The 12,720-nt window shown below is 37.7% G+C and overlaps 1 protein-coding gene across 1 annotated transcript; it reads right to left on the reverse strand.

The window, feature by feature from the left end:
- Positions 1–5,391: 5,391 nt before the first annotated feature.
- Positions 5,392–8,429, reverse strand: LOC124361375 (stress protein DDR48-like). Its single transcript, XM_046815422.1, has 3 exons — positions 8,372–8,429; positions 7,001–7,133; positions 5,392–6,085 (listed from the first exon to the last, which is right to left on the reverse strand). The coding sequence occupies exons 1-3, from the start codon at positions 8,427–8,429 to the stop codon at positions 5,392–5,394; spliced, it is 885 nt and encodes a 294-aa protein (XP_046671378.1).
- Positions 8,430–12,720: the final 4,291 nt, after the last annotated feature.

A 12,720-nucleotide genomic window follows, 5' to 3' on the forward strand; every position in this document is an offset into this window, starting at 1 on the left:
CTTAGATAAGATATCAAATATCCTAATGCGTGATGCCTCAGAGGAACGAATAAGATGGAATTGAGTGGAAATCCAAGGTGACATCCAGATTGTCTATAATGCACTGTTCTTGGCCGAGTTGTTCACCGGAAATGGGAAGCTCTAGATACCCGGTAAATAACCAATTAACCTTAGATAAGATATCAAATATCCTAATGCGTGATGCCTCAGAGGAACGAATAAGATGGAATTGAGTGGAAATCCAAGGTGACATCCAGATTGTCTATAATGCACTCTTCTTGGCCAAGTTGTTCACCGGAAATGGGAAGCTCTAGATACCCGGTAAATAACCAATTAACCTTAGATAAGATATCAAATGTCCTAAGGCGTGATGCCTCAGAGGAACGAATAAGATGGAATTGAGTGGAAATCCAAGGTGACATCCAGATTGTCTATAATGCACTGTTCTTGGCCAAGTTGTTCACCGGAAATGGGAAGCTATAGATACCCGGTAAATAACCAATTAACCTTAGATAAGATATCAAATATCCTAATGCGTGATGCCTCAGAGAAACGAATACGATGGAATTGCGTGGAAATCCAAGGTGACATCCAGATTGTCTATAATGCACTGTTCTTGGCCAAGTTGTTCACCGGAAATGGGAAGCTCTAGATACCCGGTAAATAACCAATTAACCTTAGATAAGATATCAAATATCCTAATGCGTGATGCCTCAGAGGAACGAATAAGATGGAATTGAGTGGAAATCCAAGGTGACATCCAGATTGTCTATAATGCACTGTTCTTGGCCAAGTTGTTCACCGGAAATGGGAAGCTCTAGATACCCGGTAAATAACCAATTAACCTTAGATAAGATATCAAATATCCTAATGCGTGATGCCTCAGAGGAACGAATAAGATGGAATTGAGCGGAAATCCAAGGTGACATCCGGATATTCTATAATGCACTGTTCTTGGCCAAGTTGTTCACCGGAAATGGGAAGCTCTAGATACCCGGTAAATAACCAATTAACCTTAGATAAGATATCAAATATCCTAATGCGTGATGCCTCAGAGGAACGAATAAGATGGAATTGAGTGGAAATCCAAGGTGACATCCGGATTTTCTATAATGCACTGTTCTTGGCCAAATTGTTCACCGGAAATGGGAAGCTCTAGATACCCGGTAAATAACCAATTAACCTTAGATAAGATATCAAATATCCTAATGCGTGATGCCTCAGAGGAACGAATAAGATGGAATTGAGTGGAAATCCAAGGTGACATCCAGATTGTCTATAATGCACTCTTCTTGGCCAAGTTGTTCACCGGAAATGGGAAGCTCTAGATACCCGGTAAATAACCAATTAACCTTAGATAAGATATCAAATGTCCTAAGGCGTGATGCCTCAGAGGAACGAATAAGATGGAATTGAGTGGAAATCCAAGGTGACATCCAGATTGTCTATAATGCACTGTTCTTGGCCAAGTTGTTCACCGGAAATGGGAAGCTATAGATACCCGGTAAATAACCAATTAACCTTAGATAAGATATCAAATATCCTAATGCGTGATGCCTCAGAGGAACGAATAAGATGGAATTGCGTGGAAATCCAAGGTGACATCCAGATTGTCTATAATGCACTGTTCTTGGCCAAGTTGTTCACCGGAAATGGGAAGCTCTAGATACCCGGTAAATAACCAATTAACCTTAGATAAGATATCAAATATCCTAATGCGTGATGCCTCAGAGGAACGAATAAGATGGAATTGAGTGGAAATCCAAGGTGACATCCAGATTGTCTATAATGCACTGTTCTTGGCCAAGTTGTTCACCGGAAATGGGAAGCTCTAGATACCCGGTAAATAACCAATTAACCTTAGATAAGATATCAAATATCCTAATGCGTGATGCCTCAGAGGAACGAATAAGATGGAATTGAGTGGAAATCCAAGGTGACATCCAGATTGTCTATAATGCACTGTTCTTGGCCAAGTTGTTCACCGGAAATGGGAAGCTCTAGATACCCGGTAAATAACCAATTAACCTTAGATAAGATATCAAATATCCTAATGCGTGATGCCTCAGAGGAACGAATAAGATGGAATTGAGTGGAAATCCAAGGTGACATCCGGATTTTCTATAATGCACTGTTCTTGGCCAAGTTGTTCACCGGAAATGGGAAGCTCTAGATACCCGGTAAATAACCAATTAACCTTAGATAAGATATCAAATATCCTAATGCGTGATGCCTCAGAGGAACGAATAAGATGGAATTGAGTGGAAATCCAAGGTGACATCCGGATTTTCTATAATGCACTGTTCTTGGCCAAGTTGTTCACCGGAAATGGGAAGCTCTAGATACCCGGTAAATAACCAATTAACCTTAGATAAGATATCAAATGTCCTAATGCGTGATGCCTCAGAGGAACGAATAAGATGGAATTGAGTGGAAATCCAAGGTGACATCCAGATTGTCTATAATGCACTGTTCTTGGCCAAGTTGTTCACCGGAAATGGGAAGCTCTAGATACCCGGTAAATAACCAATTAACCTTAGATAAGATATCAAATATCCTAATGCGTGATGCCTCAGAGGAACGAATAAGATGGAATTGAGTGGAAATCCAAGGTGACATCCAGATTGTCTATAATGCACTGTTCTTGGCCAAGTTGTTCACCGGAAATGGGAAGCTCTAGATACCCGGTAAATAACCAATTAACCTTAGATAAGATATCAAATATCCTAATGCGTGATGCCTCAGAGGAACGAATAAGATGGAATTGAGTGGAAATCCAAGGTGACATCCAGATTGTCTATAATGCACTGTTCTTGGCCAAGTTGTTCACCGGAAATGGGAAGCTCTAGATACCCGGTAAATAACCAATTAACCTTAGATAAGATATCAAATATCCTAATGCGTGATGCCTCAGAGGAACGAATAAGATGGAATTGAGTGGAAATCCAAGGTGACATCCAGATTGTCTATAATGCACTGTTCTTGGCCAAGTTGTTCACCGGAAATGGGAAGCTCTAGATACCCGGTAAATAACCAATTAACCTTAGATAAGATATCAAATATCCTAATGCGTGATGCCTCAGAGGAACGAATAAGATGGAATTGAGTGGAAATCCAAGGTGACATCCGGATTTTCTATAATGCACTGTTCTTGGCCAAGTTGTTCACCGGAAATGGGAAGCTCTAGATACCCGGTAAATAACCAATTAACCTTAGATAAGATATCAAATATCCTAATGCGTGATGCCTCAGAGGAACGAATAAGATGGAATTGAGTGGAAATCCAAGGTGACATCCAGATTGTCTATAATGCACTGTTCTTGGCCAAGTTGTTCACCGGAAATGGGAAGCTCTAGATACCCGGTAAATAACCAATTAACCTTAGATAAGATATCAAATATCCTAATGCGTGATGCCTCAGAGGAACGAATAAGATGGAATTGAGTGGAAATCCAAGGTGACATCCAGATTGTCTATAATGCACTAGAAAGATGAATCGAGTGGAAATCCAAGGTGACATCCAGATTGTCTATAATGCACTGTTCTTGGCCAAGTTGTTCACCGGAAATGGGAAGCTCTAGATACCCGGTAAATAACCAATTAACCTTAGATAAGATATCAAATATCCTAAGGCGTGATGCCTCAGAGGAACGAATAAGATGGAATTGAGTGGAAATCCAAGGTGACATCCAGATTGTCTATAATGCATTGTTCTTGGCCAAGTTGTTCACCGGAAATGGGAAGCTCTAGATACCCGGTAAATAACCAATAAACCTTAGATAAGATATCAAATATCCTAAGGCGTGATGCCTCAGAGGAACGAATAAGATGGAATTGAGTGGAAATCCAAGGTGACATCCAGATTGTCTATAATGCACTGTTCTTGGCCAAGTTGTTCACCGGAAATGGGAAGCTCTAGATACCCGGTAAATAACCAATAAACCTTAGATAAGATATCAAATATCCTAAGGCGTGATGCCTCAGAGGAACGAATAAGATGGAATTGAGTGGAAATCCAAGGTGACATCCAGATTGTCTATAATGCACTGTTCTTGGCCAAGTTGTTCACCGGAAATGGGAAGCTCTAGATACCCGGTAAATAACCAATAAACCTTAGATAAGATATCAAATATCCTAAGGCGTGATGCCTCAGAGGAACGAATAAGATGGAATTGAGTGGAAATCCAAGGTGACATCCAGATTGTCTATAATGCACTGTTCTTGGCCAAGTTGTTCACCCGAAATGGGAAGCTCTAGATACCCGGTAAATAACCAATTAACCTTAGATAAGATATCAAATATCCTAATGCGTGATGCCTCAGAGGAACGAATAAGATGGAATTGAGTGGAAATCCAAGGTGACATCCAGATTGTCTATAATGCACTGTTCTTGGCCAAGTTGTTCACCGGAAATGGGAAGCTCTAGATACCCGGTAAATAACCAATAAACCTTAGATAAGATATCAAATATCCTAATGCGTGATGCCTCAGAGGAACGAATAAGATGGAATTGAGTGGAAATCCAAGGTGACATCCAGATTGTCTATAATGCACTGTTCTTGGCCAAGTTGTTCACCGGAAATGGGAAGCTCTAGATACCCGGTAAATAACCAATAAACCTTAGATAAGATATCAAATATCCTAAGGCGTGATGCCTCAGAGGAACGAATAAGATGGAATTGAGTGGAAATCCAAGGTGACATCCAGATTGTCTATAATGCACTGTTCTTGGCCAAGTTGTTCACCCGAAATGGGAAGCTCTAGATACCCGGTAAATAACCAATTAACCTTAGATAAGATATCAAATATCATAATGCGTGATGCCTCTGAGGAACGAATAAGATGGAATTGAGTGGAAATCCAAGGTGACATCCAGATTGTCTATAATGCACTGTTCTTGGCCAAGTTGTTCACCGGAAATGGGAAGCTCTAGATACCCGGTAAATAACCAATTAACCTTAGATAAGATATCAAATATCCTAAGGCGTGATGCCTCAGAGGAACGAATAAGATGGAATTGAGTGGAAATCCAAGGTGACATCCAGATTGTCTATAATGCACTGTTCTTGGCCAAGTTGTTCACCGGAAATGGGAAGCTCTAGATACCCGGTAAATAACCAATAAACCTTAGATAAGATATCAAATATCCTAAGGCGTGATGCCTCAGAGGAACGAATAAGATGGAATTGAGTGGAAATCCAAGGTGACATCCAGATTGTCTATAATGCACTGTTCTTGGCCAAGTTGTTCACCCGAAATGGGAAGCTCTAGATACCCGGTAAATAACCAATTAACCTTAGATAAGATATCAAATATCCTAAGGCGTGATGCCTCAGAGGAACGAATAAGATGGAATTGAGTGGAAATCCAAGGTGACATCGACATTTACTATTACACACTTTTCTTGACAAAGTAGCTCACCGGAGACGGGAAACCATAGGCACCTGCAAAATTGTCATTACTGGCACCGGCTAAATTGTCATTACTGGCACCCGCTAAATTGTCATTACTGGCACCCGCTAAATTGTCATTACTGGCACCCGCTAAATTGTCATTACTGGCACTCGCTAAATTGTCAATATTGGCACCCGCTAAATTGTCATTACTGGCACCCGCTAAATTGTCATTACTGGCACCCGCTAAATTTTCATTACTGGCACCCGCTAAATTGTCATTACTTGCACCTGTTAAATTGTCATTACTTGCACCCGTTAAATTGTCATTACTGGCACCCGCTAAATTGTCATTACTGGCACCCGCTAAATTGTCATTACTGGCACCGGCTAAATTGTCATTACTGGCACCCGCTAAATTGTCATTACTGGCACCCGCTAAATTGTCATTACTGGCACCCGCTAAATTGTCATTACTGGCACCCGCTAAATTGTCATTACTGGCACCCGCTAAATTGTCATTACTGGCACCGGCTAAATTGTCATTACTGGCACCCGCTAAATTGTCATTACTGGCACCCGCTAAATTGTCATTACTGGCACCCGCTAAATTGTCATTACTGGCACCCGCTAAATTGTCATTACTGGCACCGGCTAAATATTCATTACTGGCACCCGCTAAATTGTCATTACTGGCACCCAATAAATTTTAATTAAAATTTAATTAGATCCCTACTGAGAAGTATTTAATAAACCAAAGTTTTAAAACAAATATTCTGTTTATATGTGTTTATCGAAATGGCATTGTACTCATTATTAGATTGAAATTTAGTCAATTGTCATGCAATTGCAAAAAAAAGAGTTAAGAATAATTATTTGTAACTATATGTTATATGGATAATATAGTTACAAATGATTACTCTTAACTATATATATCCTACCAATAATCTTGAGTTTTACTATATGTTATATAAATAATAAAGTAAAACTCGAGATTACTGGTAGGATATTTCTGTTTGCGGATGACACTGCAATATTGTTTAAGCGGGGATCGTGGAAGGAGGTCTACCGTGTTGCTGCAGGAGGATTGGCGTTAGTAAAACGTTGGTTTGATGAAAATATTCTAACCATGAATGTTTCAAAAACTAAATGTATGCCGATCTCATTGCGCAGCGCGGGCGAGCCGCCTGTGGACATGAGATTTTACTCCACTCTTGCGGTGACACGAACAGTGGCTCCTGTGATTGTCGGGTGTTACAGAGGGTGAACCAGTACAGGTACATGGAGTCAACATGGATTCAAAACTAAAATGGGAACCACACATTCACATTTTAAAATCTAAACTAATGAAAATGATTTACGTATTTGATCAATTAACTGAAATATTAAATCCCAATGAAATTAAAACTATTTATTACGCCCATGCACAATCAATTTTACAATATGGTATTATAGTATGGGGAGGGGCTTATAGTTCTATTTTAATGACTGTTTATAATTTAGTTATTAAGGCAGCGTTAAAACACACAACAGATACCCGACTATCTTGCTCTATGCGGAGACACAATAATTGTTATCAATTCGGCAGTTATATATTAAAAGCTTACCGGTACTGGTTTTCGCAAGGAGCCACAGGCAGGAGATCGTCACCCCTGTCACATATAGATATTTTACAAGGAATGCTGTTAGCGTGGGCCTGCAGGCTCCCCGAGTAGTAAAATCGTATAATTACACCAATCCCTATTACATTGCAAATTTCCTACTCAGAAATATTCCGCAACACACAAGAGACCTGCAGGTCCCGCTGTCAGCATACAAAAATCGTGTCTGTCTGGCTGTTGGAGGTCGGTGCTGAACACGCTGAGTCGCTGCTCTCGTCTATATACTACACTAATGTATATGATCACGTTTATTTACTGGACTAACTTACTTTATTACACGTAACAAACTTTTTTCACTATTGTTGCGATGGCCGTCTTGCGCCGTTTCGCCTCTCCGATGGTTTTAAACACCTCTAATAACCCAACTTTAACCTAAGTATCGTTAGTAATTAATTTTGTTCAATTTAATGATTTATACTATAGCAAATAGCCTACCTTATTTTTTATGATTTTTAATATAAAATAATTAGACTATTGGGGCATAAGTAATGTTGTCTGTGGCCTACAAATGACACAGATTATTTTATACTTGATATAATAATTGTTTTTAAAAAGTATAAAAAATAGTTTATTATTATTAATGATAACTATTACAATACCGCTATGTACAGCAACTAGAAACGGATTCGTCACCACGCACACGCCTCTATGAATGATAACTATTACAATACCGCTATGTACAGCAACTAGAAACGGATTCGTCACCACGCACACGCCTCTATGAATGATAACTATTACAATACCGCTATGTACAGCAACTAGAAACGGATTCGTCACCACGCACACGCCTCTATGAATGATAACTATTACAATACCGCTATGTACAGCAACTAGAAACGGATTCGTCACCACGCACACGCCTCTATGAATGATAACTATTACAATACCGCTATGTACAGCAACTAGAAACGGATTCGTCACCACGCACACGCCTCTATGAATGATAACTATTACAATACCGCTATGTACAGCAACTAGAAACGGATTCGTCACCACGCACACGCCTCTATGAATGATAACTATACAATACCGCTATGTACAGCAACTAGAAACGGATTCGTCACCACGCACACGCCTCTATGAATGATAACTATTACAATACCGCTATGTACAGCAACTAGAAACGGATTCGTCACCACGCACAAGCCTCTATGATGAAAACTATTACAATACCGCTATGTACAGCAACTAGAAACGGATTCGTCACCACGCACACGCCTCTATGAATGATAACTATTACAATACCGCTATGTACAGCAACTAGAAACGGATTCGTCACCACGCACACGCCTCTATGAATGATAACTATTACAATACCGCTATGTACAGCAACTAGAAACGGATTCGTCACCACGCACACGCCTCTATGGCCCATGTGCGACTAATTTCATGTATATTATGTGTCCCATGCTTGTTTGTAAATTTTGAAATAAATTTGATTTGATTTGGTGTAGAGTTTTATATATTAATTATAACGGCAACGTAAAAATACTAAATTAAATAAGTAATTTAGTTCCATATTTATTTATTCATAAAACCTGGTGCATATCTAAATATTAAAAGAATTAAAAAAAATATAATGGTAGTACAGCAGTTCTATCAGGCCGGTTTCATTCATTATAATTTTAAATTAAAGGCGTTTGTAGACAGATCAGGCATCAATTACAAAAAGTAACGTATCCTTGGTATATTTAAAGTTTTATTCAAAAGTGTTTTCCTCATATACATTTGTTATAGGGATCTGAAACGTACCGTTACCATTTCTTTTTCAATTTAGCCGGCGCTAATAAACGTACATAATTCTTTTTTTTTAAGAAGGCAGTGAAATGTGCTCTTCATTTTGAACTATAATTGGTTGAGACTTAGAAGACTTAGGCATAGACATTCTACCTAAAATTCTGTTTTTTAAATGATGTTTTATGTCGTGAAGCCATTGTACGTTATCACCAATAACTTTTGTTGTGCGATTCTACGATAAAAACCATCTGCAGATCAGCAGCGTTAAAATGATCCTACAACTTCTGAAATTGCCGCAGTGTTTGAAACAGCTGATGGAGCACCTCCTTCTCATAGACGTATAACTGACTGTTTATGAAAGAGCAGATGCTTTACGAAATATAGATTATGATAGTATACACTGTGACCCTGTGTGCTACGCTTTGGTTTGGCCATGAGGTAAAACAGGTTGGCACATAGATATGTCAATTCAAGATGTGCATCAAACTAAAATACGAAAGACTGTTACTATGCGAGAGTACGTTTTATATAGAATTGCAGTCCGAGAAAATGGTCCTGCAGGTGACTTCAATCCGGTAATAAATATTGAAAAACTTACTCCGCAACTTTTTGTAGACGATTACTGCTGTATTGAAGCTTACAAACATAGGCTTAACAGATTCTTTACCTGTGAGGGCTGAGCATGAAAAGTTGAGACTAGGTTGAATTTTAGTTCTGCCTTCATATTTTATTGGGACTCCTAGAAATATGATGCAGAATTATCAAGATGTGAGGTAGATGCTATGGCATTAGTGAGAATGTTTGGCAAGCTAGAGATCTTCACAACATTTACTTGCAATCCTACATGGTCTGAAATAACCGACAGTATTCATTCTTGGAGACAACAAGTAATAGGCCAGACATTGTAATACGAGTGTTTCAGCCTAATGAGGAAGAAGTGATACGACTATTTTGTAAGTGGAGATTTTTGGAAACTTAAAAGCGATTTTGTACAATTTCGGAATAAAAAAACCTACGATTGCTTCTTATTTGGATCGACACGGGCCCACTAGTACATGATCAATATAACCCTAAACTCCTCATGTACTATTCTACTCACCCCGCTAACTACAATATCGAGTAGCGCTGCGCTGCTGATCAGCACGGGCATACTAGTACATGATCAATGTAAACCATTAACCGATCAATTTAATTTACAGTGCCATTTTACATGTGTAAGTATTTTGGCCTAAGTTTTATAAAATCTTTACAAGGAAGCAAGAAAAACACATTACACTATGGCATGAAAACTGAGAAAGAAAACAACTCACTGATGACGTTTAATATTTTGACTAATTAACTTTGAAATATGAGCCATGAAAGTGGCCCAAAATACAATCAACGCATGTTTTCACAGAATGGAAACTTGTCTAATTAACTGACTGTGTATTTTGAATTGTTAACCCTTATATTACTTGTAATAACGTCAAAAAGTTCTCTGAACACTTGGAGGTGTTCATGTTATAAACAAAACTGTTCCTGTTCCATAAGAGTTGCAGACACTATTGAGAATTTCACAGCTGTAATATTGCAAGACGTAGCGAACTATTGGCACATGTTAGCAAGTCACATTACCATATGTATGAGAGCATCTCATGCCTTTGTTATTGAAATTCCCTATTGAAGGGTTATTGTTGAGTAAGCTTTTATGGGATATGTAACTAACTTAAGAGGTAACCGTAATAATGACATTTTATTTAATTCCCCTTAAAATTGTTATTTATTGTTAACGCACATTCTTGATTTTATGTTTGGAAGTTGATCGATCACAATTTCCTTCCGTCAACTTAAAGATGAAACAATAAGTCATTTCTGCTGAAAATATTTGACGCAACGAAATATAAATCGTTGGTGCTTTACGTTTTACTAATAAAGTAATAAAAATTCACTTTAATGAATTAGTTTTTAAAAAGTAATGGATTTTTGAAAAGATGTTTTATAAAGTGGAAGTTTTAAGGAATATAAATTTAATAAAAAGTAATATTTTGATACTGTATCAGTCTATCCATATATAATCTTTGACGAGATTAAAAATTTTAGTTTTTTGTTTTAATTTTGAAATAACGTTTCATCACAGAAACAGTCAGTCCGTCTAATGGCACCTGCTATATTATATTACTGTAATTAAAATTTCAATTACATGTATTATTTATGTTTTGGTATCGAACGTATATCGAATAAAATATGATTTTTGATAAGTGTTTTAGGCCAAAAAAGACATTTAAATGTTGTGTCTCAATCTTATTCGTGAATAGAAAATATATGTCGTCAAAAATAACAACAACAGAGATCCGAACACCGTTGGAAACAGTAGTTATGTCTTCGGAGAACTTTACAAGATTGCCGACCAACAGCTGACGACAGAAAGGAGCAAATCCTTGACCTTTGAACTGCTCGATGTCCGCCTTAAGGTCAGCTGAGAAGTATCTTTGATACTAAAGCAGGAAACCGTGTCAGTAACCTTTGTGGTGAAGTACTTGAGATGTACCAGTCTGTCACAGGATGGCCTGTCGTCTTAGTATTCTCTAGAGAGTAAGTTAACCCTTACGTAGCTTGCTGGGATGCTCACAAAAATGTTTAGCTTTGCATCATAAGTACGAATGTTCGGTAGTCAGCCCGAATGGAAATAAAGATGGTAAATGTTTGAACTGACAATGGTAACTACTAGTAGTATGTAGTTTGAACTGACAATGGTAACTACTAGTAGTATGTAGTTTGAACTGACAATGGTAACTACTAGTAGTATGTAATTTGAACTGACAATGGTAACTACTAGTAGTATGTAGTTTGAACTGACAATGGTAACTACTAGTAGTATGTAGTTTGAACTGACAATGGTAACTACTAGTAGTATGTAGTTTGAACTGACAATGGTAACTACTAGTAGTATGTAGTTTGAACTGACAATGGTAACTACTAGTAGTATGTAGTTTGAACTGACAATGGTAACTACTAGTAGTATGTAGTTTGAACTGACAATGGTAACTACTAGTAGTATGTAGTTTGAACTGACAATGGTAACTACTAGTAGTATGTAGTTTGAACTGACAATGGTAACTACTAGTAGTATGTAGTTTGAACTGACAATGGTAACTACTAGTAGTATGTAGTTTGAACTGACAATGGTAACTACTAGTAGTATGTAGTTTGAACTGACAATGGTAACTACTAGTAGTATGTAGTTTGAACTGACAATGGTAACTACTAGTAGTATGTAGTTTGAACTGACAATGGTAACTACTAGTAGTATGTAGTTTGAACTGACAATGGTAACTACTAGTAGTGTGTAGTTTGAACTGACAATGGTAACTACTAGTAGTGTGTAGTTTGAACTGACAATGGTAACTACTAGTAGTGTGTAGTTTGAACTGACAATGGTAACTACTAGTAGTATGTAGTTTGAACTGACAATGGTAACTACTAGTAGTATGTAGTTTGAACTGACAATGGTAACTACTAGTAGTATGTAGTTTGAACTGACAATGGTAACTACTAGTAGTATGTAGTTTGAACTGACAATGGTAACTACTAGTAGTATGTAGTTTGAACTGACAATGGTAACTACTAGTAGTGTGTAGTTTGAACTGACAATGGTAACTACTAGTAGTATGTAGTTTGAACTGACAATGGTAACTACTAGTAGTATGTAGTTTGAACTGACAATGGTAACTACTAGTAGTATGTAGTTTGAACTGACAATGGTAACTACTAGTAGTATGTAGTTTGAACTGACAATGGTAACTACTAGTAATATGCCTGTATTAATTAAACTTAATGAGCACCAATGGAATTCTCTATGCTATAAAATATAAACCATCATTATATTGAAAGATACATGTATCTATAATAATGATATGGAAAAAGGCCACAGAATGTTGACTGTGGTTACA

Source organism: Homalodisca vitripennis, chromosome 4 (assembly GCF_021130785.1).
Source record: "Homalodisca vitripennis isolate AUS2020 chromosome 4, UT_GWSS_2.1, whole genome shotgun sequence".
Classification (NCBI taxonomy): domain Eukaryota; kingdom Metazoa; phylum Arthropoda; class Insecta; order Hemiptera; family Cicadellidae; genus Homalodisca; species Homalodisca vitripennis.